Source organism: Fistularia commersonii, chromosome 9 (genome assembly GCF_037954325.1).
Source record: "Fistularia commersonii isolate RoL2024-O1a breed Wild chromosome 9, RoL_Fcom_v1.0, whole genome shotgun sequence".
In the NCBI taxonomy this organism is placed as follows: Eukaryota; Metazoa; Chordata; class Actinopteri; order Syngnathiformes; family Fistulariidae; genus Fistularia; species Fistularia commersonii.
The window spans coordinates 12754112-12779580 of NC_141292.1; the positions used below are offsets into that span (position 1 = coordinate 12754112).

A 25469-nucleotide genomic window follows, 5' to 3' on the forward strand; every position below is an offset into this window, starting at 1 on the left:
GTTGTTCACTCATTCATTATCTGTACTGCTTATCCTGCATTCTGGGTCACGGGGATGCTGGAGCCCATCCTGGCTGACAATGGGACAGAGGCAGGTTTCACCCTGGACTGGTTTCCAGATGAGTCCGATTCCACTGTATCACACATCTGTGCCACTGTTCTGCTCATTAATGCAATCCTTGCAGTAAATTCTGTATTTCCATTAAAGAAACTAAAGCGAAACACGATTAACTGTAATATTATGAATAGTAAATTGCAGGAAGGAGAAAGATCCATGACCTATGATGATGTCAAAATGAGAGTGAGGACTGAAGCTGCCTGCAAAACAATTTTAAATGTAAATAATTGTATCTTATTCAGGCCACATGGGCACTTTAGGCTAAGTTGACAACATTGTAACAATACAGTATCACTGAAGACAGGAACAAAACATTGAGATTAAAAAATTGTTTTTTTTTTCAGTAAAAAGAGCAATATGAGCAGAAATGTGACTTACATTGCACAATTATAGAGGCAATTATCAATCTATGATTGATGTTAAGGAAGGCAGAAAAATATAAAAACATCACATGAGCATATGATTTTTCATTCTGGTAATATTAATTTTCTTCTGTTCATGGACCTTACAAATGGTACTGATATGTCTCGGCTACATTTTAGCCACTTTTACTTAATTGATACTTTTTGTTAATTTTTTTATATATATAATCATGTAATAAGCATCTTTTCACTGACCTTTCAGTGCATAAAATTCAAGGACACAGGTAATGTTCAATGGTGCTGGTTTTGTCAATATTATCCCAGGTGTCAATAACCTTGTGGATGAATAGGTTCATACCTCTCTTCTGCCACCACACACACACGTCACTATTCCAAGGCTCCGCTAGCAACATGCAAACCATGTTTCCCAACTGAGGCAGAAATAATATATACATATGTATATAATACTTATATACGAGTGTGTAGGTTTGTCTGTGTGTGTGTGCATATGTTTAGCCTCAATCTCAGATCTTTTCTTTTTTCTATATTTCCTAGTTAAAAACTGTGGGTCAGTCTTAAATGTGTTTGACCGTGTGTGTGTGTGTGTGTGTGTGTGTGTGTGTGTGTGTGTGTGTGTGTGTGAGCGAGAGACCTGCAAAATAAAAGTTGGTTGTTGCAGCTAGTGATCTCTCTCAATAAAACTAAAGAACAGCTGTTCAAAGAGGTTGAAAGGTCTTTCAAAACATACACGTTCCACTAAATCCACAAGAAACATGCAAAGCATTCACTCCCATTCACACACCCGGGTAATTTGTGTGTTGTATTCAAGAAATTCGTAAACAGTGACATGAAGACGGCACGTCTCGAGACAAAACATCCTCATTCAATGAGAAAACCTGCTCAACAAAAACATAACAGGAATTTAAGACTTGGGGATTTTTTTTTTTTTTTTCTCCCTCCAACTGGATGACAAATTTTAATGGAAATTGTCACGAATCGCAGGGGGCGGACTCGAGCAGGGAACCACGCTTCAGAGGATTTTTGAGTTTTCTTAAGATGTAAGCCATAATCAGCAATATTAAAATAATAAAAGGCTTGCAATATGTCATTTGATTTGTAATGAATCCAGAATGTATGACATTTTTGTTTATGTAATTGCATTACAGAAGATAAAGAACTTTATCACAATATTCTAATTTTCTGAGACAGTCCTGTACATTACTATGCTACAAACTCTTAAATTGCTCATCATGTTGCACACTTGAATATGAGACACCAGAAAATAGGGTTGTAGGACATCAGATTTTATTTCAAATAATAAGACATCATGAAACATTTGCTTAAATAGGTTGTCCTTTTGTCCAAGGCACTGACCCCCCCTTCCCTTCAGGGGGCGATGTTCTGCGGTAAGCAAACATCTGGCCCCAGAGTTAGTATTTACAGGTGGAGCTGAGAGACGCCGATTCTGATACTTGACTGAAAAAGAGAGTCATCGCCATCTTTAGCGTCTCGGCGTCCAGAAACATCTGGCTGCAGCTCGGACTGTCGGTTGGTCAAAGCAGGAGTGACGGGTTGACTTTCGGAGGAGCAGCCGGGCGACTTGGCGGCGGAGGAGGAGGAGGAGCATGTCTGGATAAAGGAAGAGTTGCTTTTTCTTTTAGTTTCCGTATCAGCTCCTGAGTACACTTTTTAAGAGCAACCGTAAACTGACGATACTCTGGAAATAATTGTAAAAAATCTGAACCCCGTTATTGAATGAAAATGGAAACATCCGAGATGATACGCATGATACAATGAATACTGTGAGACATTTGCAAATTCTTTTTGGTACCAAGATCGATTGAAAGAAAGTACAAAGAGGGGCTTTTATTATAAATATCATTTTGAAATAAATATATTTGCGATAACATGCCGCCGCCTTGTTTCAAAAGAAAGGGGAGAGCAGGAGCAACAAAATACTGGGGAAGTTGTGGAACGTTGAAAAGACCTGTATGGAAAATTTCAGTAAAGACATTGACCGAAAACAGGTGATGGTCGGGTATTTCAAAGTCATCCTCAAAATCTGTCTGTACCTCAAAAGGTTTGGAATAATCTATGCTTCGGTATACTCCAGGTCTGCCAATTTCACAGGGAAGTCCTCTTTTATCCCACCAAGACAATGCACACGCCAAACAGTGTTGGTTTTTAATAAAATGGCGAGGGTACTGGACTGGCCCTCACATCTGTCTCCAATTGAAAGTGCATTGCATAAAAAGAAACATTATGGCGCCTGTATGGCAACAAATACCTCAAAGTTACAGAAAAAAGGGTTATAAATTGAGCAGAAATGAAAAGGAAATCCACTTTCAAACTTCCAAGAATTTGTATCCACACAATTCTCAAGGTAAGGTAATGTAGCATAGTGTCATGTTTCTTTTTTTCTAACTTTTTGGAAACAAATTCAGAAAGGGCAGTTATTTAGACAAACCAGTAATAAACTTTTAAAATATGTTGTATTTTTCTTTTATTCAAATTATCATATACTGAAAAGTACTCATGGCACATATCATGTTTTAAGCATGAGAAAATCTACAAACTGCATTTGGATTGTATCTAATTCATATATGTATAGCAAGAATCAAATGTATTAAATTTACTCATACGTCTCTTGAGAATTCACTTCATCCCAACAATTGTCTTTGTTAGAAAATATTTTTTCAATATTTTTATTCCCATTTCAGACCAGTCGGGATAAAATGTGCATTCTAACATTTATGTGCCGCGATCGCGTCACACAAGAGGAAGTCTAAAGATTTGTCTGGAGCCCATACTGTACGCTTCCAACTTCAAATGAAGTTGGCTTGGCCTCACTATGTCTGAATAAATTCAGCTTGAAACTCAGTTTTGATTTTTAATTGTAATAAACGTATCCCAGTGCTACAGAAATATCAACGTGATTCGTCAGTTGTACCTGTGGTGACGACATGCTAACTGCTTCTATCGGGCTAACAGCAGTTCGGCTTAGGTCAGAAACAGGAAGTTGGTATTCTACACAGGAAGTGAAAAGATGACAAGTGTACCTGTTGGGAGGAACTGACGGTGCAACTGAGGAGTGTTGCAGTGTTGAGCTGTTGACTGCACAACCTGGTGGGGAGGGTGGATGAGAATCTGGCCTCACAACAGGTCTCTTGGGCAATGCTGATTTAAATGGAGGACCAGACTGAGGACAGATAAAAATGGCATGAGAGCAACAAGAGAACATTTTCAGACGTTCAAAATATTATCGGTTCTTAATGTTTACATTCTTACGTTCCATAAAACTACATGCTAAGTTAGCAGCAGGTATACCTGTGCAGATGTTGTGGGTTTGTGGGGAGGGTGCTTGGTTGGTGTGGCTGGTCGAGCCATCAGCTAGAAAATTAACAGAAGGGACGAGGGATGTTAAATACGTCGCAAGAAAAAATGTAATGAATCATTCTAAAATTAATAGTAATAATAATATTAATAATGATTCATCTGCTGGAAATTATTTTGTTGTTGTGAGTCAATCAGGGGCATCTTTGACCTGGACACTGATTATACAACATTTGTGAAGTTGGTCAAGGTCAGGACAAACCAGGTACCTGGTTGGTTTGTGCGGGAGTTGGGTTTGGGGGCAGTGGCTTGTTGGGTGGAGGTAGGCACCATTTAATCCACTAAAGCAGCAGAAATAAAGTAGTGAGAAAACTGTAAGTGGCAGCAAAATACAAGAGAAGAGAGAAAAAGAGTCATGCTCAAGTAAATGCTTTCACATTTTGTTAGTAGGGGCTGTTTACACAAAATGCCTGTTTGCTTCAAACTAGACATTCCTTCAACCGTAGCTACTCCCAAATGATTTGAAATAGAGGCTGAGTTTGCATGTCCCCTTGATTCAGGGAGTTGTCTTGTCTGCGGTTTAAGCCCTGGTAAGATCTCTTAAGGCAAGGGGGCACAAGGCGATGGTACTGACGAAGAGCAATTTTAAAAAACTGATGATGGAGAACAATAGAAGGCAAAATGGGACGTCACCTTCATGGAGACAGGCCTAGGAGAGGAGTTAGTTGGCGAGTGCCTGTTGGCTGGGCTTTGGCCTACGGGGCTTGGTATGTATCCTATTTTACGCATAAATGTATTTTGCACAGGTGATAAAGGTGGGATACCTTCATTTGCCAGCCTTCTCCATTAAGCTGGCTTTAGGAACATCCAATGTCACCTTAGCTAATGGGAGATGCAGCTGTACCAGTTAGAGTAAGTAGGACTCTCCTCTGCAGATAGCATTGGCTCTGGAAGAAGAGTTTGGACCCTCTTCTTTTTTGGGGTGCCTCAACGAGAGCATTATTAAGCAGTGGAAAGAGCACTTTGAGCAACTCCTGAACCTAACGGACATGCCCTCAATGAAGGAGGTAAATCTAATAGACCAAACCTTAATCCTTATCTATGCATAATGAGGTAGCAGTCAACTCTGTGGAACTGGCTTGGCTAATACGTCTCTTCGATGTCCCGTGGAGGCCGGGGACGGTTCCCAGGGAAAGGCAGACCAGGGTTGTGGCCCTCATTTTTCAAAAACACAGTTCAGACGCAGGAAACGAGACTCTAAACCGATGGCCAAACCTTTGATTCAAGGGGAACAATGTGGACTTCAACAGGTCGTTAAACAGTGGACTCATTCTTCCTTCTTGCAAGGATCCTGGAAGATTCATTGGTGTTTGCTTATTCCCTCTACATGTGCTTTGTATATTTGGAGAGGACAAGTGAGTCCCAAGGGGTATTCTGTGGGAGGTGTTACAGGAGTTTGGGGTCACGGGGCTGTTTCCAGGAGCCATCCGGTCAAATGTTGTGAGCTGTATGCGCATTCTTGGCACGCCTTCAGACACATTTCAAATTAATGCACGGCCGGTAAGGGAGAAGCAGTTAGACAATGAATGAAGTAATTTTCAGCAAGTTATCCAGATCTGGGTCATGGTTACAACAGACTGAGTGGGTAAGCCATGGCATTCCTTTGCCAAGCAAAATACTCATGTTCTTCCTGAGGAACCCAAAGGTCTTCCCTTCCCAGTATGTTTTGGGTTGACCATGGGACCTCCCTCATGCCTGAAACACCTCTATGTAGGAGTTTCCCAGAGGGCATCTTTATCAGATGTTTGAACCCCTTAAAGAAGTCTTTTTCGATACAAAGCAGAAGTAGCTCTACTCTAAACTTCTGTCTTTTTCACCCTATTTCTAAACCTAAGCTCAGCCAACAGAGTTAAGGAGTAATGGCACATGTATTTAGTATTCATATTCTTTGGTAAAGAACATTCGGTATGGTACAGAGACATACCAAGTTCCCACACTGCACATATCCAGTGAGAAGCAAAAAGGGTGTCTGCCTCACACTGTAGTGAAATATGAAAATGGACAAAAGTAAGTAAATGGGAGAAAGCGATTTTTCAGCATCGAGTGGAGATCGGGGACGCTTGTGACGGTACGTCAACCCTGTTAACTCGTTTGAAACGGCACCACACAAACATGTTTTTCAGTGTAAAAGGGAGAAAAAACTAGCACAGTGCAAAAGCAGCTTAAGGTGTTTTTATAGCAGCGGCTCTAAGGCCATATTCAGTGGTTGAGAACACCAGGTTTATACACATGCTTAAGGTAATTGAGCCCTGGCATGACGTTCCTTCTAGTACCCACTTCTGCCAGGAAATAATACCATTCCTTTATGAAAGGGTTGAGTTGTGTTATTCGCATCTAGTCTGAGGCATCTGCTCTGCCACTAACAACTGATGGATGGGGGTAAGGATGTCAAAGGGAAAGGGAAACTGGGGGAGAAACTACTTATGAATAACAATAGAAATGTCTGCACAGAAATGAGGATATCACAGGCTCGGACAGGAAAGGTTAGGGTGCTGCCAAAGAGAAGATACCATGAGCAAAAAGATAAAGCCCCCCCTTAACTGAACAGCATAAGCCCCTGAGATTTGAAGACCTGCTTAAGAGATATGTGGAGGACTTCAGTACCGTTTCAAAATGAGCCGGCTCCTTCAGAGAGTCCAAGTGCTATGAACAACATCCTGCCTGTTCCAAGTATCTAAGAAAGGACATCCTGTGGCACTGAATGGCTAGAGAGCAATAGCAGGGATAGCAATAGCATAACTCTCCTATAATGAAGGTCTAGGTGAGGCTGCTGCTGGAACACCTCCGACTCCTGGTGTCCTTTCACAAGACCCCCTACAGCAGCATGTTTGGAAGACGCCATAATACATTTAGAATAAAATAGAATCCTTCTTTAATCGTCCAACAGATGGGAAATGTCAACCGCTCACATCAGAAAGTGGACAGTGTAAGAAAAGTTGAGCAGCTGCAGAGAGCATACTCCTCCTTGGACAAAAGTCATACCTTAGTCCACATCACATTCTTTGCCTTCTCAAGGGCCATCAATACCATTAAGTCCAGGCTGCTTAGGGCAAAACTCGAGGATATGAAGGTAGAGGCTTCCTCACAGGCAGATCCCAGTATGTCAGACTACAGAGCAGCGTGGCTGAATGTCTGACAAGTAACATCGGGAACTGTGCTCTCTCCCTTCCTCTCCTCCACCTACACTCACTATACTGAGCCATCTCAAGTGTGTCATCTGTCATCTGTTGAAATTCTCTGATGACAAGGCCATAGGTGGGTGTGTGGAGAATGGACTGGATGCAGTACAGAGTACTGATAAGCTGCTGTGTGAGGTGGCTCGGGGAAGAATTACCCGCACCTGAACATGACAAAGACATAAGAAACCCGGTGGACTTCGATGGGAAAAACCACTGACGTTCTCAAGTCTCTAACTATAGAACAGATGTGGAGATGGTAACACCCTATAAGTACCTGGGTGCTATGCTGAACAATGAGCCTGAGTCATCAACAAACACAGAGGTTGTATACAAAAAGGGCCTGAGCTGGCTCAGCTCCCTTAGGAAGTTGAGATTTTTCAACGTTTGCAACAGGATGCTCCATATTTTCTATCGGGCTTCACAGGCATTTAAGTGACAGACAGAACAAACCAATCAAAATGACAAACCAATCAGAATGGCAGTCCGTAGGACAGAATGTTGGGCATTATGGCCAATCACCCCCCCCAAAAAATGGGACAATCTCAAGAGCAGCTTCTAATAATGTGAAACCCTTCCTGCCTGGTGCCATCAGACTGTACGTCATTTTTTCATTTCTTATCTTTAAGTCAGTCAGTCTATCTATCCGCATCACTTCCTGTCACATGGAAGGCTAACAATATCACAGCAACACAATGTTAGCATCCATTGAAACTTGAATGACAACGGAAACGAAACACGTATTCATATTTTGCTTGTATTTGATGGAGGGTTGGGTGTCACATGACCATCACGCGACTGACATATGACATCACACCAAGATATGAGCTTATCTAGGTGATGTTACCTGCTGCGAGGGGTTAAAGGCGGGGTCGGGGGGGAGTGGCTTAGTAGGAGGAGCAGGTCGGTCATGAACCTGATAGAAGAAAAAACAGGAAATGGAGCAAAGTGACAGCTGGTGGAGAGGAGGAGGCAGCAGCTAAGCAAAGAGGCTTCTCTTTAGTTTCACAGAAAACTGTTTTCCATCTCTTTATTCTTCATCTCTAAGATGAATAAAAGGTGTTGATTTTAGTTTATCTTAGGAAGGCTTTATAATTCATCAAGTTGCAATATATCCTTGTGTAAACTGCTTTAACAAAGCGTTGAAATGAACAAAGTCCTGCCAAAGAAAAGCCAGACTGTAAAGCAATGATTGAACAGAAAATACAGAATTAGAAAGAGCTTGCAGAATGCTGTTGATGCAAATAGTAAATATGCGTTGATATTCAGGTGTGGACTTTTCACTAAATTGGTTATGAACACAGTGAATATAGTCATACATTTTATTTTTTACAATCTGGTAAAATATATTATAAAAGTGTTTCTTAGGTTTGACCTTGCATGGAAAGAGACTAATATTCTTTAACTGTTTGAAGTGGTGACCCTTTTAGAGACAACTTGCAAAATTGCGAGAATAAAAGTGACGGATGAAAGATGTTTTGTTTAAGGACATGGCAAATGTAAAAAGGTAGCTTCAAATACAGTTATCCATAATATAATCGATAAAGTTGATGAGTAATGTTAATCTCTTAAGGAACAGTGTACGATAAGAGAACCAGCTTGTAGCTCTTATACTAGTTAGTAAACATTAAACAAGCAAAATAATATGCATAGTATATACACATTCACATCTCAGCTATACATTATATAATATATTTTGGCAATAATTAGCCATGTCTTGGGTAACTGTGTTTTTTTTTTTTTTTTGGTAAGATCACAAAAATATTGTGAAATCAACATCACTGTACCCTTCCAAATGGAAATTGGGGATACAAGTCTAATATCGCTTGCTAAACCCAATTGTGCTATTGTGACAATGTCTCAGTTGCAATAGATTTTTTTTGTGTGTGTGCATCTGTTAAAATCCCAGTTTCATTGTTTTCAATGTCTTATTTTAGGAGCATTTCACTCTTACAATAGAGCATAGACCTTCTGGCATTTGCCAATCTAGACAATTTGTTGTGTCTCTTGCGGTTTGAACAATGTCCTAAATCAGGTCCAGAGAGCACAACAGGATGAGGGTTTTTCGTATCCAAAAATATGACAATTTCTTTTTAGGGATTTGAATATGTCAATACAACTCAATGCTTCTTCGTATTTCCCACTAGTGAATTAATGGCTGCGACTGTCTTTATGAATCAAAAGAGTTGCCTTGTCGATATTAAGACACCCAAATGGCAGCAACAGTTATGTTTTCAGTGTGATTGTAGCAGTATGCTGTGCTCTTGCGCCCTTTAGTGTTGTAGCTCTTGCTTTCTCCATGAACATAAGTCTTCTGTTTTTTGTTGTTGTTTTTTTAAGTCAAATTGCTGTAATGTCTTTTCACAACATGAATGCTAAAATAGTGGTGAGTCTCTAAGCTAAACTGTCCAATTCTCCTTTTCTGATTGTCCGATTGCAAATTATCGCTCGATCGATTGATTGAGCCCATTTAGAGAGAAATAATTCATGTTAAGCATCTGTCCTGATAATAGAGAGGTGAAGTGGTTGCATCATTAAATTGCCCGTTTTGCGTGAATATTTTCTCTTATTTTTGTACATTGAGCCCACAGTACCCTTATTAACTCATAAGCGTGATCATTGTGTGAATTTGCAAATTTGCATGTCATAATCTGAGAACCACTCCTTGAGCCAAGCCGTTACTCTGGTGGATGAATTTGCGTGTGCTACTGCTCCAGGAACTCAGATATTGGTGGCTTTATGCCAACTTGTCCTCAGCAAATACAGAAGAGGTTTATTTCACCTTTATTTATTCTTGTTAAAGGCTAAATTTGACAAGGCTGACTCATAAAATATATTTTAATAATTATGCAACATTTTTCTTTAACAGATTTATACTGTACAAGGAGCCTTCAGAATCGATAGAGGAACCTTCCTACTTGCTGCCGTAAACTGTAAATTTTGAAAGTAAAATCTTAATTTTCCTTTTTTGGTTAAAAGTTGGGGTGAGGGCTTTATTTATGCTAATGTTAAAATCAACGTTTTGGTAAATTGAGGTAATTTTTTGCTGTTTATGATATTTGGGACACTTGACGGTCACAGCTTTTTAATTATCTTGCTCTCATGTTTATTCCAGATCAACTCAATGTGACTACCGTAATTTCCAGACTATTGAGCGCACCTCAATATAAGCCGCACCGACTTGCCAATCGCGATCTCGGGCTTCCTCCTGCACACTAAAACCGTCAAAGTCGTCTTCTTCGGTGTCGGAGTTGAACGGACTCAGAATTTCCCGGTCATTTCATCGGTCCGATGTGACGAGGATAAATGTTTTAGCAGCGTGAAGCTGGTTAGGCCCCCCTCCCAAAAAAATCCATATATTAGCCGTATCATTGTTTAAGTGATAAAAGTCCGGAAATTACGGTATATCAGGTTGCCTCTTTAAATATTTTGAGGGTCATGTCACTCATACTGAGAACCATCAGTGATCTGAGGGTACCTCTCTGGCAGGTGGAGTCAGCTGGATTTCCACCTGGGGATTTAGCTGATACCTCAGCGATCGAATGTGTTCTCTGCTCCTGCCGTCAACTCGCTCTGTAGCCGGCACCCTTCAGAAATACACATAATTTGTTACGTTAACCTTTGATGGAAAGTGAGATTTACAGTCTTAGCAGATAGAAAATACAATTAAAACACAAGTCTAAGCTGGTTTCAGAAGTTTTCATCATCGTTTTCGATTAATCACTGTCTCAGGATTCTTGGCGGTGTAATCGAGGTCTGAAGTTTCAGACGAAACATGAAATTAATCATTTGAAACATGACCAATGAATGCATTTGAGAAAGCACCAGTGTCAACATGTACAGTTTACAGCTAAATCAAAAATAGTCAAGGTGGACAGACATTTTTTTATGTTTTTTTTTTTCAATTTTGTAACATCTGAGATATCATTAACTATTCCCTGCTCAATCTACTTTATCCATTGAATTTCAAGTAAACAGACATACAGTGTAATTACCTGCTACACTGCCTCTATACATTGGGATGAGTTGATATATACAAGATATAGCTGAGGTGTTTCCCAGTGGGATCAGAAAACAGTGTTTTCGAATCAGGAGCTAGAATTCTTACATATCAGCAGTCTCAGTTTGAAAGACAGGGCAATGTCATAGTCACAGACTCAAACCTGTTGTGGTGTCGGACTTTGGAAAAAGGTTTTCTGTTTAAACAGAAGCAGCTACGGCGGATCTGCGGGAAACGGATAGCGAGCAGCAGGAGAACGAGCGGAACGATGAGGAGGAAGACCACCAGCAAGGCGACTCGGACTGGGTACGATTCTGGGAAGAGAGGAGGCGATCAGAGACTGTGTGTACACTCGATTGTAATTTGGTTTTTGTCTTAGTCGTGACCTTAGTGCTGGTCAGAAGCCTGGCCTGGAGCATTACCTCCACTGGCTTGTGCAGGACCGCTATCCACGCTGCCTCCATGTCCAGCGTAGAGGCAGTCAGGCGGGGCCCAGCCGATGTCACAGTGGCAGTTTTTGTTACTGTTACACACCTGGCAGAAAACCAAACAGATATGTTGCGCAGTTGTTTTAATTTGTTAAGTGTTTGATAACAAAAGTAGAAAAAAAAGTTTCAAAAAAGGAACATTTTGACACCATGTGATGTCACTCACCCCGTGGCCATTGCACTTGCTGCTACACTCGGCAACACCGAACACGGACACGTCTTGACACCTCTGGTCCAGACAGGCCTGAAAAACACAGTGCGAATTAACTTTGTCTTTTTGTCTGAAACCAAAATATCATTCTCACATTAATATTTCAGCATTTATTAATTCCATTTGAAATGAAAATACTACAGGCAATGCACTGACACTGAGGAATTGTATTACTCCTGTTAATATATGACTACATATAAAGGCAACTTTTTTACACATAACACAAATGGTGATAGACAGTCAGAATTATATCCAAGCAAATTCAAAATTATTTGATTTTTATACTCATAACTAACAAAATATAAACACTGACAAGACAAATAGGATTCAAGACATAAATAAATATTAGCATCAAATTTTAGCAGATAGAGAAATATTTTCAGAATATAATTTTGAGAAATTGCCTAAGAAATAGGCTTTTTGACAGGCTGCCTGACAGCGATCAACACGCAGAAGAAAGATCGGATTTTAAAAATTGTTTTTACCATAAACATACAAGAGGTAGTCCAGATCTGTAACGAATGTACATCAATCTATAATTTACTTACATTCAATCATACGTTCAAATGGTGATTTGTATGAGAGTGACCGTATTACCTTAGCAGGTCCACAGGCTGTGCCCTGAGCCACCGTTGCAGGATCCGACACATCATCTCCTAAATGGAAGAAGGTCCCTCTGCACACGAGGTCGCTGTGATTGAAGCGCACTTCGGTGGTGAGGATCTCCGCGTTTGTTCCGAGCAGGGGGTGGTCCTGCCCACCCTGACACTGGATCCTGCCGCAGTGAACATCACTACAACACAGTACAGTGCTGATTAAATATAACCGTTTGATTTAAAATAGCAACAACCAGCATTGATGACCTGGATACTCACGCGTCTCGACAGGGTACGTAGGAGCCGTTACTCAGTTGACCACAGTTTCCGTATTTGTTCCCCTGCTTGTTTACGGAGGAAAAACAGACGCCTGGGGCACCAGAGGCACCTGGACACAGATGAAGGCAGTGCAAGCTGGTCAATATACTGTACGTCCAACGACACAATCGAAAGTTTCAGTGTGAACTAGTTAAAACGTACAGTCGTGGCCAAAATGTTTTGAGAATGACACTTTCACAAAGTGTGTTCCTTCAGGGTTTTTAGGTGTTTTCCAGATGTTTCTATGGTTGTGTCATTCTCAAAACTTTTGGCCATGACTGTACATTATATTAAGGCTCAGAGTGAAACTGTTGAAAAAAAAACAACACATCATTATAGGAGGACAAATACAACAGTAAATAATTGAATAAAAGTGTTATTTTACTATGAAAGTGAGCCCGAACAAAAATCTAAATGCATGCTCACTGTCATCAGCTTGTCATAGTTTCATTCAAGGCAGTTTTCACAGCTTCCCCAAAAGTCTTCCACTTATCTAGTTACCACCCTGGAAATGTCTGGCAATGCCTAAAACCACTCTTGAAAAATTAACTTGTTCGGCAGGAGGAGAAAGGATGTTCCTGAAATGATTAACCGCAACACAACAGTGTTTGTAGGGATGCAACACTGTTATCTTGGGAGAAACTTAGACCTTCAGAGTCCGCATCCGGAGGAAAGTATATTGATTAGCATTTCTTATTCTGAAGTTTTCCTGCAGTTAACACAGCTGAGATCGCCTGTGCCAACTTGAAATATAACAGAATTAACAACTGCTCATGGCAATGGGGAGGAACAATTGTATTGGAATAACTTGCTGCTCTTGTCCTGGGCTGTGCCGTAGACATGACAGTTTTCTGATTCAAACTGATTGTGGGATTCATTGGTAAAACCCAGGGCAGGTTTGTCAGTTCACCAATTCAAACAGAATTGCTCCATGACACTTTACGTGGAATAGGTCTAGATCACAGTCTTTAAAATTATTAACAGAGATCCAATGAGATGTAACTGAAATGACCGCTCCAGGGAGCAAGCCTGGGGGCCATGGATGGAGATCCTGGGTTGTCCATGCAACAAGGTCCCCCTCTCGGCCTTGACGATACGGTCCAAAGGGAAGCGGAACATTTTGTTTGCATCAGGTTGACAGCAGGAGTTGCCTTGAAGTGTATCCACTACTTGATTTCTGTCAGGGTTTACTCCCTTTGACTAAAGCTAAAGCATTGCCTCTGCCCTGCTAATTCCCCGTAGCGTGGGGTGGTGGTTTGGGAGCACCGGGACATGTCCACATATCTGGGGCAGAATTCCCTGCAGCTCTGCACTTCACCTGGAGTCTTGCAGTGCCAAGTTTGTATCTGTCACCAAGCAGAGGAACTGAACAGGTTATTCTGACAGCATCTAACTGGGTGGTGTCTTCTTTAGACGCTGTTGGTTTTGCCAACTAATTACTCACTTTATTAAACTCTAGGTACAAAACATACCGCGGCTACCCGCCCACCGAACATACCAACATTCCGTCCTCTTGCTAGCCAACCATGCCAACACATTCTACATTTAGATTTGCAGAATATAATGTGTGAATATTTGAAAGTAACCCACATTAGTAGTAGCAAGACTGCCATAACTGTGTTTTTTCTGTTCATTCTATATCATCAACCTCTTAAAAGAATTGCAGAAGTAATTTTTTGACAAAAAAGACATCTAAATCAACTCCTTACTCAACATCACTAAGGTCTTACCAGGACCCCAAAGCATCTGGCACTGTTCATGAATGCTGGCACAGACTCCTCCATAGCAGTAGAAGATGCCGTCCTTGCAAGGCTTTCCATTTTGTACAAAGACATTGGGGGGGCAGTGTGCAGAGGTGCCAGTGCAGAATTCAGGCAGGTCACAGTCTCCGATTGGCTCTCTGCACACAGAGCCGGCCACTTTGAGCTGTAGAATAGACAGATTTACACATGCACAGCAAGAAACATTATTTGTTGTCTTAACTGTTTGCTTGTAGTTCAATTAATTGGTTGGTGGTCACGTCAACGGTATGTGGTTGAAGTTTAGCCCTTTTACTTGCATTCAGGTTGTTTCTGCACGCTCGTGGGATAATCTTGAATTTCTGCTTTGCATTTAGAATATTCGTTGTCAAAATTCTATAACAAGATCGGCAGCTTTTTGGGTGACTAATACGTTGAGCAGTCTGTGCTGGGTGGTTCACAGCTTTATGGCACGTGCTGCCATTGCTTTCATTACCCAGACAACTGGATGTTTTTTTTTTTATTGACAAGTATAGGTTTTTCTTATTAAGTTGAACACATATAGCTTCACTAGTAACCATCTTGCATAATGGTAGGATCCAAATCATTCTTACTGCGAGAGGCAGAGCCCAGATGATCACTGGCTGACATCAATTTTCCCAAAGTCAAGGACTCAAAGTAAAGGTTTAATAGAAAGGGTTCTATTCCAGAAAAAAATATTTCTGTCTATAAAATAGGTTTTTGTATTGTGGTCAAAATGCTCTAAACAACACAAATCAATTCATTTACATGGAAGGCGATAAGCGGATGCTGCAATTCTAAATAAGGCAGAGGCTGCAGTTGCCATACTGTTTATCCTGTCTACATAATGCATTTTTCAAAGTGTAGAGATATCTTGACTGAGTCATAACAATGAAGAATAACTGCAACTTCAGTCTAAGATACCTTGGTACATAAGAAATGCAAGCCAAGCTATGTGTGAGAATCTGGGTTTCGTGGCTGTTTGATCATTCTCTGCAAGTGGAACTTCTGCTGACAATTCTAGAAGTTTGCTACCAGAAGCTACTTGTTAAGGAATGACACCCACGGCATAAACGTATTCAAAATAGCATTGTTGTCGATTGTATCGCCTACTGTAACCTGCTCCACTGTCAGACATCATCATTAACTGAGGTGTAATTTGACATGTAATTTACTTATTCCTGGTCTACATTCCAATGGATATTAGCTATGGTGAATGTTGGTGAGCTCAAATTTGCACTGCATTAAGCTAGTTAAGACTGAAATAAGAGCACCTTCTAGTTGTTATGACTTTTTCTCAAGGTTGGAACAAAGCAGAATTTTATAGCTACAATCAGATGTATCATTGAAAATTAAATGCCCATTTAAAACATTCAATGCTGAGGGGGGAGGTCAATATCAACATGTCATCAAATGATCCTCAAAATGCATATAATAATATATAATCATATGTTTATTTATAATCATAATATATCATATATAATTATAATATATTCATAATTGTGGTCGCAACTGGACTTGTTTTGTTTCTTGAGAACGTTTTGCCTCTCAACTCTTCAGTTTAGTTGAGTCTTTAGCTCTGAAACTCATCTAAATCTGTTCAAAACTAAAGAGGCTTGTCAGAAGAATGGTGAAATGTCTCCAAGAAACTTAACAAATCCAGTTGCTACAACAAAATTACACAATCAATGACAATGACCTTGATAACTAAGAACCTTCATACATATCACCTAGAATTCTGATAGAAGCAATTTTCTAAGCGTGATAAGTACGTCTGACTGCTGTTGTTTTACAGTTGATACGGTTTGAAATACTGATGAAGGTACAAACAAGACTGTGCCTTTCGTCTGACAATCATGCAAACAGCAATGGAAATATACATGTTAAAGTCATGGCACATTCTGTAAACATCCCACAACCCCAAGTCAAGGGTCAACCTAACAGCTGGTATCTGATTGGTAGATGAATTGTGACGAGGTTCTTACACAGAAATATTTAAGAGCAGAGCAAGGTAAGCTCTTCAAGTTTGAGTTAAGGTTTGGGTGGAGATTTGACCCAAAACATTGTAGACATGGAATACATTCTTTTTGCTTTTTGAATAGAGACTTCACACCATCTCAGCATGGAAAGAATTAGAAATATGTCAGTGTAAAGTCTGACCTTGCAGTTGTGGCAGCAGATGCCATCAGAGGAGCACTGAGCACCAGGAACCAGCTGACAAGTAGATGCGTTACAGCAGGGGTCTTCACATTCCTTGATGATTTGAGACAGAGAAACAAAATCGCATCACTTGCCCCCTCACGCAAACAGAGAGACAGACAGGGAGATCATACCTCCAACAGTCCACAGTCACACTCTTCTCCTTTCTCCACATACATGTTCCCGCAGCGGGGGCCCCCTAGCAGCTGCTCCAAATGTGGCACGTTGAAAAGACACATCCCTCCGCCGTGAAGCAGGCTGACGGACAGATCGGCGGCGCTGCAACTGCTGAACTGTTGTCCCGGCATGAAACTGGGGTGGGGACAGAGGTTAAAGGTCAGTAACATCGCTGAGAAAAGAGTTCAAGGTTTAAACGCACAAGTTCAATATCCTAGATTGTTTTTCCAGCTCAATTTGAAGTCCTTCTTATATTCTGGATGGTTCTACTGAACCAGTGGGACCCTGGTGGAAGTCTCAGGTAACACTGGGAATAATTCACTCGCTCACATCAAAAATCCCCTGTAGTTACTGGTCCTATCACAGTATTATCAATCAAAAAGGGAGCATTCTGTAAAACTGGGAACCTCCCCTAATCCAGTGAGAAGTGATAGTGATGAAGCGGGAGGTTGTACATGGTAGTACGTAAATGGTAGTTTAATAGAACAGTGTGACTCAGTAACTTGTCATGTAATTTGGTGCCTATATTTAAACACTAAACCGATGCCCCCGGTGTTTTTTATTCTGACCCAGTTGATGGTTCCATGATGCACCCTCCAAGCCGCCGTTCATTCTGGCAGGAGCAGTGGCGCTCGGCGGTGTCGTGATTCATACCCAGGTTGTGGCCGAGCTCATGGGCAATAGTGGAGGCCACACCCAGCACGCTAACCAGATGGTCCTGAGAGAAACACAGCACCTTAATCCATGATCTGTGAAGGGATTCTAACCTGCAATAAATACTGCAACGGTGATTAGACTGACCGGGCGCACGCTTGCAAATGTTTATGTACTTTTTGTTTATGCACTATCTTGTGCAATATCCAATATTTATTTATTACTACAGCAGTGACAACAGATTGCTATTCATTGTTTACATATTTTCCTTCGTGATTTGCTGGGGTCACAGTTGGGGTTTGACTCATACACCAAGTGTTACATGTACGGAATCATTTAAATGAACGAATAAGTCATTACCATTTTCAAATTTATTGTTTTGAATTTCCCGTTTTTGTTTTTTTTTTGACACATTTTGCACAAAAACTCAAGACATCTTTTTCACATTTTTCAAGAATTTTTCTTGACAATATTCTTTAATATATTTCGGGTTTTCTTGAATTTTTCAAGAATTACCAATGCTAATATGTCAAACTTTAAATACTGACTACACCAAAGGGACTTGGGTAGTATGGTTGATATAATGACCAGTGTTTTCCACATATTTATAATTTCAGTGATCTAACTTTTGTTGTAAATGGAATTGTAGTAGAGGTGTTCACTCACCACGTTGACACCACCTGATCGGTCTCTGGAGCACATGGACGACTGTGACGCCATCCCCACCGTGGTTCCATCAAATGCTTCGCCCCTGCAGAATCACAAAGAGTTGTTGAGGGAAACCTCATCAAGAACCTGCGAGTGTGAAAACTGAGAGAGCTGATCGTACATGACCAGTTGTGCGTTGTCGTGGCGAAGTCGAGGTAGCAGCTCTCGCATCCTCCAATCCAGGAAATTGTTGAGGGTGGTGGTTGGAGACTTGTCAATGTGAATCTTGTTGCGATCGCTCCAAATCTCCAGGCCGGTCAGCGCCACACGCACATTCAACGGCCTGTAGAACTTCAACAGGACATAAGAAGGAAAGGCTTGTCATGTGTTCACAGCAGTGACTTCCAGAAATAGCAGATAAGAGCTCTCACCCAGTCCACTTGGTTTGTCACGTCCACCATCCGATAGATGATGGTCTTGTTGTTCTTCTGGTAGTTCAGAAACTAAAAATACAAACGTTTACCTTCAAATAAAGTCAAGTTTCTAAAGACATCCGGCAATCATTGTATGAGCTGTTATGTTGTGAGAAATTGATCCGATTCAGTAAGATAAGAAAATTACAAGAAATGACAGAAACCTGTAAAAAAAAACCATTTAATATTATTTGGATATTATCACACACAAACACACACACTGACCTCCTGATGATCAACCACAAGTACCAGCTCGATATATTTTGTCTCTGTCAAGATATCTCGCTTCCTCTGCAAATAAACAAAGGTAAGAGGTCAAAAAGTGCAATTCAACAGCCATTAGATATCTCTTGATATACTTGTTTTATGATCGGATGTCAGCAGAAATCATACCGGCTTTTTAACATGAGCTAAGATGGAGAGAAATCTAAACCATCTTGTCATAACCACCCGATGATCTAAACTAAAAACAGTGCTGCATTAGAGTGACATCATTTGTTGATGGTGTCCACCATACCCTGTGTGGTGGTAAGGAGCTGTGGCTGGGAAGAATGGTTTTGTTAGTCACACCACAGCCTTCGGCCCCGTAACTCTCCAGGGGTCCGATGGAGAACAGGAGGTGGGCTTCATCTTCATCAGTGCTCCCTCCACTTCCTTCTCTTTCAGAGCCATCGACCATTGGCTGTAGCTCAAAGCTGTGCGTTGAGTTGAGGGTGATGATGCCACTGCGGGAGAATACAGCTCATCAGGCCACATGTTAACGGTCCATCAACCCGCTAATGGAAACAACAGGGTCTGACTTCTTTTCGGTCTCATCTTAAAACTACAGGAAACCCATTACAAAATCTCTGTTGCCCATTCGATGACGGGGAACAAACACCAACCAAACTTCTTGCCACTGCTTAAACAAGACAGTATTTTCTGGTCAAGAGAAAATATTGTTTAGTAAGGAAAAATTAATATCACTATTTTAGTAGTTCATGTCTTTAATATCTAATCACACTGCCGAGGTATACGCTGTCTCTCGCCCAATTGGATTGGTTCTAAGCCACTACAATTGTGTGAGTTGGAGAGGTGGTATTGAAAATGGACGGATGGTTGGATTAAAACATGGCTTGGAAGCACGGAAGGATGAGACACATTTTGATATATCCCAAACGAAGCCCATTGTAACACCTTGGAAACATTCTTGTTGCTAAATATTATCTTGGCAATTGGACTTGCTTAATTCCATGACTTTTCCACCTCCACAGTTGGAACTGCAGTTTTCAGGTTTGTAAATCTGAAACTCCAATTTACAACTCACAATTTAAGGGGGTCTGAAATTTAACAATTCAATTTATAATTTTCAGGTGATTTTCACAGTAACTGACTTACGTTTTATTTTGTCCTTTCTTCTATTTTATTTGTTTCAGTTAGATAAAAAAAAAAAATTAAAAAAAAACTTGGCAATTTCAGAGTAAATACTTTAGTACTTTCAATTTCATGAGGAAAAAGCAAATAAGTGGTAGATTTTGGCTAAGAATTTCAATTAAATTCAGTTTTCAAATCAAAATTGGATCAATACTTGACTGTGTAAATCTTAAAATATGCCATGATGCATAATGTAAATGGTCCACTAGCTTTTCCAAAATAACTGTATCATTACATGCAAGGCCACAAAATATTCCTGTAATCCTCCTCCTCCTCCACACTCAAACTTATGTGGGGTAAGAGGTCACGACCTAAGTTAATCCAGATCAGCGGCATGTGCGGAGGAATGCACGAGCCGCTCACATTTTCTGCTGAGATGCCAAGAAACACAAAGAAAACCAAACAAACCACTTTTCTGTTAAAGAGATTTTTTTCTCTCCATGGTGGAAGTATTTTTCTTTGAAAGTTTAAAGGGTTCTCCATTAATCCCGCAGGTTTCTGGAATCAGCTAATTGGATCGCTGAGCCTTACGTCCTGTTGCTAATCTAATGTCAACATGGCATGACAAAACAACACGATAAAATAAATTGCTCAAAGCAGAAGATGCTGAATCACACTAGAACCTGGGAATGGGTTGTGGGGGTTGGGATTAAAAGTGCCTCTCAGCATTGTGTTGGGCAATGTTATCTTCAAATAGTTCAAATTGGACTTCACATACAAACAGGTCATGTGGAAAGAGATCACTGGCCATTTAATATCATATTATGTTATCACGTCAATTGTAAAATCAAGTTAATCGAATAAAAATAACATGCTGTCGTAATTTCCCGACTCATTGTTGCAGCTGCCCTTTTCAAAGGTTGTGCTTGTATCTGACACATTCAGGACATTTTCTCTCCTGACACAAAGCTGTTGTTAGAACAGGTTTGGCAGAGAGAGACTTACAGGAATAACACAATATATTAAAACAACGGCAAAGCGCAAGAGACAAGGAAAAAGATCACCACATACAAAAAAACCCTGAAACTAATCATTCGTAGATGTAAAGCTGTCTTGATTCATTGGCTGCATATGAGCCCTTTTCCTATCAATTTGCTCGTTTCTTTATAAGATATCATTAGTATCAGACAGCATAGGGAATTTTACATTGGAAGTAATTTCGCTTTAGGGGAAGATTATTTATCTGATCCACACTTGCCCTTAAACAGTTGTCACAGTCTTTGTTTAAGTATTAACGTCTGGAAAATCAGTGACTGATTTTTACTGTATTGCTCACCGCAAGCCGAAGCAGGTGCTCAGGGCAACTCTGGAGTGAGGGTAGCCTCGAACACTGCCATGGTAATAACAATTAGTCTGGAGAAGAAAGACACACACACACACACACACACACACACACACACAGAAACAAGTATAAACTGGATATGCCTCAGAATAAAAGCTGTGACTGTAAATGACTGACTCACCACAGGGGCAGTGCTCATAGACACACCAGTGCCATTAGGCAGGTAATAGAAGATGTTGGGTGGTCTGGGCAAAAGGTCCCTGCAGAGGAATGGCACATATTAAGGCAGAAAGTGACGGAGATCATGTTGGGTTGGATATGATCTTACTTACTGATTCTTCTCCAGGTCCAGGAGAAGGAGGCGACCTTCAATATCCAGACCGCAGCACAGGTGCCTGGGGTGACCGTCCTGAAGCAAACAATATAACAGATTACAGACGAACAAATAATTAAATAAATACATAAATTATTCAAACTTAAAACCTGGCATCATATTCATTACATTTTTATTGCATTCACTTTTAAAATGTATATTATTAAGCTCTTTGTGTGTATGTTCTCTCCATGTCGGAATGGGTTTCCCCCTGGGTTCTCTGGTTTCCTCCAGCAATCCAAAAACATGCAGTAAGTTAATTGCAGACACTTAATTGCCCAGATGTATGAAAGGGGAAATGAACGGATGTATCTCTCCAGCTCAGGGTGAACCCTGCCTCTTGCCTAATGACAGTTGGGATAGGCTCAAAATTTACTAAACTACAATAAACTAAATTAGGTTTATTCAACATACTGGTACTTTTCACATCACATACAAAAACATTTTAATATTGTGAGACTGCTTGTATTTTTTTTTTGGTCTACAGACCACATATGCCAGCTGCTCCATTGAAAAAAGGCATAATAATTAAGTAATATTGAGAGGCAATTGAGAAAAAAAAAACAGAATAAACCAATTGGCAACATATATTAATGTTAGCTGCCTCATTATGATTTGAATTCTAATAAAGCGAGAAGCATTAGACAGAAAATATATCATTTATCATGTCAACAGCAGGTTATAACTAACTGGTTCACAAAGGAGTGCTGTCAATGTTTTTTTTTGGTCTGCTGTTCAGATACTTTTACATTGAGTTGAATAGTTTCATTCTTGTTCTGTAGCAGATAGCCAACAATGAAAAATTTTACCCTGAAAGACATTAAAAAAGCAACACACAGGATTCAATGTAAAAGGCGGAAAAGAAAGCAAGACAGAAATAACATAATAAAAATGTCATTTTACTGATAAAACAGCACATTTAAGGGGTGGCTGGAATTTGAGTGGCCATTCCAGATACCACCCAGGTTTGGTCCAGCAGACAATATGTGTGCGTACCATGTTACTGATATTATTGGCATATTAGTGGGTGTGACTGAAAGTGTCAATGTGTGAGTGTACAGGAAGTGATCTAAGACCTTCTGTCAACTACCCCGGAAGTGCCTGTTCCCCACCGGTCAACACTCCCACTTCCTTCCTGTCTATGTAATACAAAAAAGTCCAAACCCTCCACGGCAGCAACTGAACTAAAAGCTCTTCCGACAAAACGGTTCCTGTCATCGTCTACATTACAACTCCTTCGCTCTAGAGGAGCTGTAATACAAATTCCTTATATACTCGCTTTAAGTTACCATGGTCACAGGCATTTGCTACCGATCTAGCTGAGCTCGGTCTGAATAACGCAAGCATAAAAACCAGTAGCAGTGACTTTGACCTGCTTGCTGTCTGACCTGCAGGGCATTACTGAGGGTCCTCCTCTGTCCTTCAACCATTACGAAGGGGTAGGTCTTCTCTAGCAGGGAGACTTGACGGTGACTCTGACCTGAGGACACAGGGAAAGAGAAAGGCTTCACCTGGAGGAAGGTGCAGCAGAGGAGGGCCAACAGCTTGACACAGGGGCATTTCATCATCACTCAGTCAATCATATGATATTAATGCATTTTTGACCTGTTTGCTGCATGTTTTTCTTTCTGATCACATACTTTTCAAAGAAAATGGCAATTTCTTTGCTTTATTTCATCTTAAGTAAAATGACAATCAAACCATCCAGATGATGTATCCGTGAATCTGCCAATGAGGCTTTGTTAGAGAAAACCCAGATATTGAAAAAACTGGAACACTTTGGGGAAAATAATAAGGGTGAGGTCAATATGGGTGGAATAAATAAGGGTGGAAAGAGTCACTGTGCCATTTATCCTTTATTCAGGAATACAGTGGGGCGGGAGCCTATTTGAGCTAACACTGGGCAAGAGGTGGGGTACATCCTGGACTGGTTGCCAGGTAAGGACAGGCAAAAATATGGACAGGCCAAAACAATGTTTATTGTGAGCTCTGCAGACACATACTCATAAAGTATTGACAAAAATAACTCAAAACCTATGATATAGATAATAACAACTATTTATTTCTATTATAATTATAATTATTATTATTGTTGTTTTTTTTTTTGCTATGGCCTGCCTTCACTGAAATTGAAATAAATCATATGTATTGAAAAGACAAAACCCCTTTCGGCACATTAGCAAAGTCATGAATACTAAATGTAAAAACGTTCAAAAATCATATAATAGTCCATTAACAGCACAACGGAATTGATTCATCTGACTTGTTGATATAATTTGGTACATTTGCTCATGCTTTTTATATATCTTCTGAATTATATGTTTCAATTTTCACAACTAAGCTACTTTTATTGCTCTTCTTTTTGGCTGCTTTCTTTAAGGGAACCATCTGCCTTTTGTAAACCTTTTGTAAACCTTTCCTCTGCATCATCACACCAACCAACTCCATGCCCTCTTTTACATTATCATCATTCACTTATAATTTCTAAATGACATACTTTATTGTGAGATAAGTGATACTTTTGTCTGGTTAACTGATAACCAACCATCAAATCTGAAGATATAGGATTGCCTGTTGCTCTTTACTAGTTGGGATGGAGGTGGACCATGTGGACCAAACCATGAAGAAAGTTGACAATGTTAGGATTGTTCTAGAATGTATTAGTATTGTTGGAAATACTGGATTAAGTGTGAACAATAGGTCGAAGTTTACCAACGCTTATTTATGAAGAAATCATTCAAGATATTCCAAACAATGAAGAAAAAATTGGACTTTCAGTGGAAAAAAAAAAAAAATCAAATACCAATACTATAACAGATTGATTTAAATAGATTTCCTTGAGAAGTGGAATCAACCCGAGGTCAAGGGTCACAGCCAACCTGACAAAGGATTAGCGGTTACCGGTGAGTGTCCGGCTGGCGGTCGGGTCCCGGTGTGACTCCCGGCGGGCGTCCGGGGTCCCGAAGGCGGCGCCGCTACATAGCAGCGTGAGTAGCAGCGGTCCGGCGGCTCCCCGCGGCATCTCTAAGTCCTCGACCCGTTATTTCAGCGTGTCAGAGAGTTGGGGTGGTGGGCGCCGCCTGAACCCCATTGCGCCGCTCCCTTTCCCGGAAACGTCCGCGGAAAAGTGTTCGGTTGACGGCTTCAGAGTGACGGTCCGGTAACTACGACGCTCCGGGGTAAGACCGTGACTTTACACCGGAAAGGCCGTTCACATTCGGCGGACAGGGCCGCTCGGTGGTCCGTTAGAAGTCGTCCTAACGGCGGGGAGTTGGGAGTTGTTTTGTCTGAAAGGTCTGGAAGGTGACTCATCGATGGAGAACACCGGATATTAGTGTTTGAACCGGCAAAAGCGAGCAGTCGGGACAGACTGCCTCAAAGTAGCGGGATTAACGAGCACACTGGAAGACGACCAGCCCTTCAAAATAAAAGCTACTATGTTGACGCAAAAACAAAACGAAAAGTCCATAATCACCTTTCAACCCTCTATTAAACATGTCAAATACACATTTTTTTTTTATTGTGATTCACTCATATCAAGGAACACCCGACATACACATTCTAAAATAGAAATTGATCACATCGAGAATTAACTAATCCATCAAATTAAGGATTAACTTTAAATTCGTTGAACTCTCTCAGAGGCATATGCAGGACTGTCTCAGAAAATTAGAATATTGTGATAAAGTTCTTTATCTTGTGTAATGCAATTACAAAAACCAAAAAATCATACATTCTGGATTCATTACAAATCAACTGAAATATTGCAAGCCTTTTTTTTTATTTTAATATTGCTGATTATGGCTTACATCTTTAGATAACTTGACAA

At 40.5% G+C, this 25469-nt stretch overlaps 1 protein-coding gene across 1 annotated transcript; it reads right to left on the reverse strand.

Moving 5' to 3' along the window:
- Positions 1-1767: 1767 nt before the first annotated feature.
- On the reverse strand, positions 1768-25006 carry adam15 (ADAM metallopeptidase domain 15). Its single transcript, XM_086152531.1, has 25 exons — positions 24542-25006; positions 23029-23120; positions 21600-21676; positions 21449-21527; positions 21262-21338; positions 19090-19297; positions 18798-18863; positions 18531-18602; positions 18281-18450; positions 18118-18202; positions 17367-17515; positions 16755-16932; positions 16582-16674; positions 14392-14587; positions 12623-12731; positions 12345-12540; positions 11703-11780; positions 11471-11582; positions 11212-11362; positions 10527-10635; positions 7896-7964; positions 4082-4153; positions 3807-3869; positions 3539-3678; positions 1768-2108 (listed from the first exon to the last, which is right to left on the reverse strand). Exons 1-25 carry the CDS (start codon positions 24660-24662, stop codon positions 2033-2035), a joined length of 2838 nt encoding a protein of 945 aa, XP_086008657.1. The 5' UTR covers positions 24663-25006; the 3' UTR covers positions 1768-2032.
- Between the last annotated feature and the right edge of the window lie 463 nt (positions 25007-25469).

What these genes read in the sequence shown, in the direction of transcription:
- adam15 (XM_086152531.1), bottom strand. Translation starts at nt 24,662, where the DNA reads ATGCCGCGGGGAGCCGCCGGACCGCTGCTACTCACGCTGCTATGTAGC. An exon ending in GATCAGGTGGTGTCAACGTG is followed by an intron (nt 17,516 to 18,117) that starts GTGAGTGAACAC and finishes TGTTTCTCTCAG; the next exon opens with GACCATCTGGTTAGCGTGCT. An exon ending in CCGTCAGTTCCTCCCAACAG is followed by an intron (nt 2,109 to 3,538) that starts GTACACTTGTCA and finishes TCCTTTATCCAG; the next exon opens with ACATGCTCCTCCTCCTCCTC.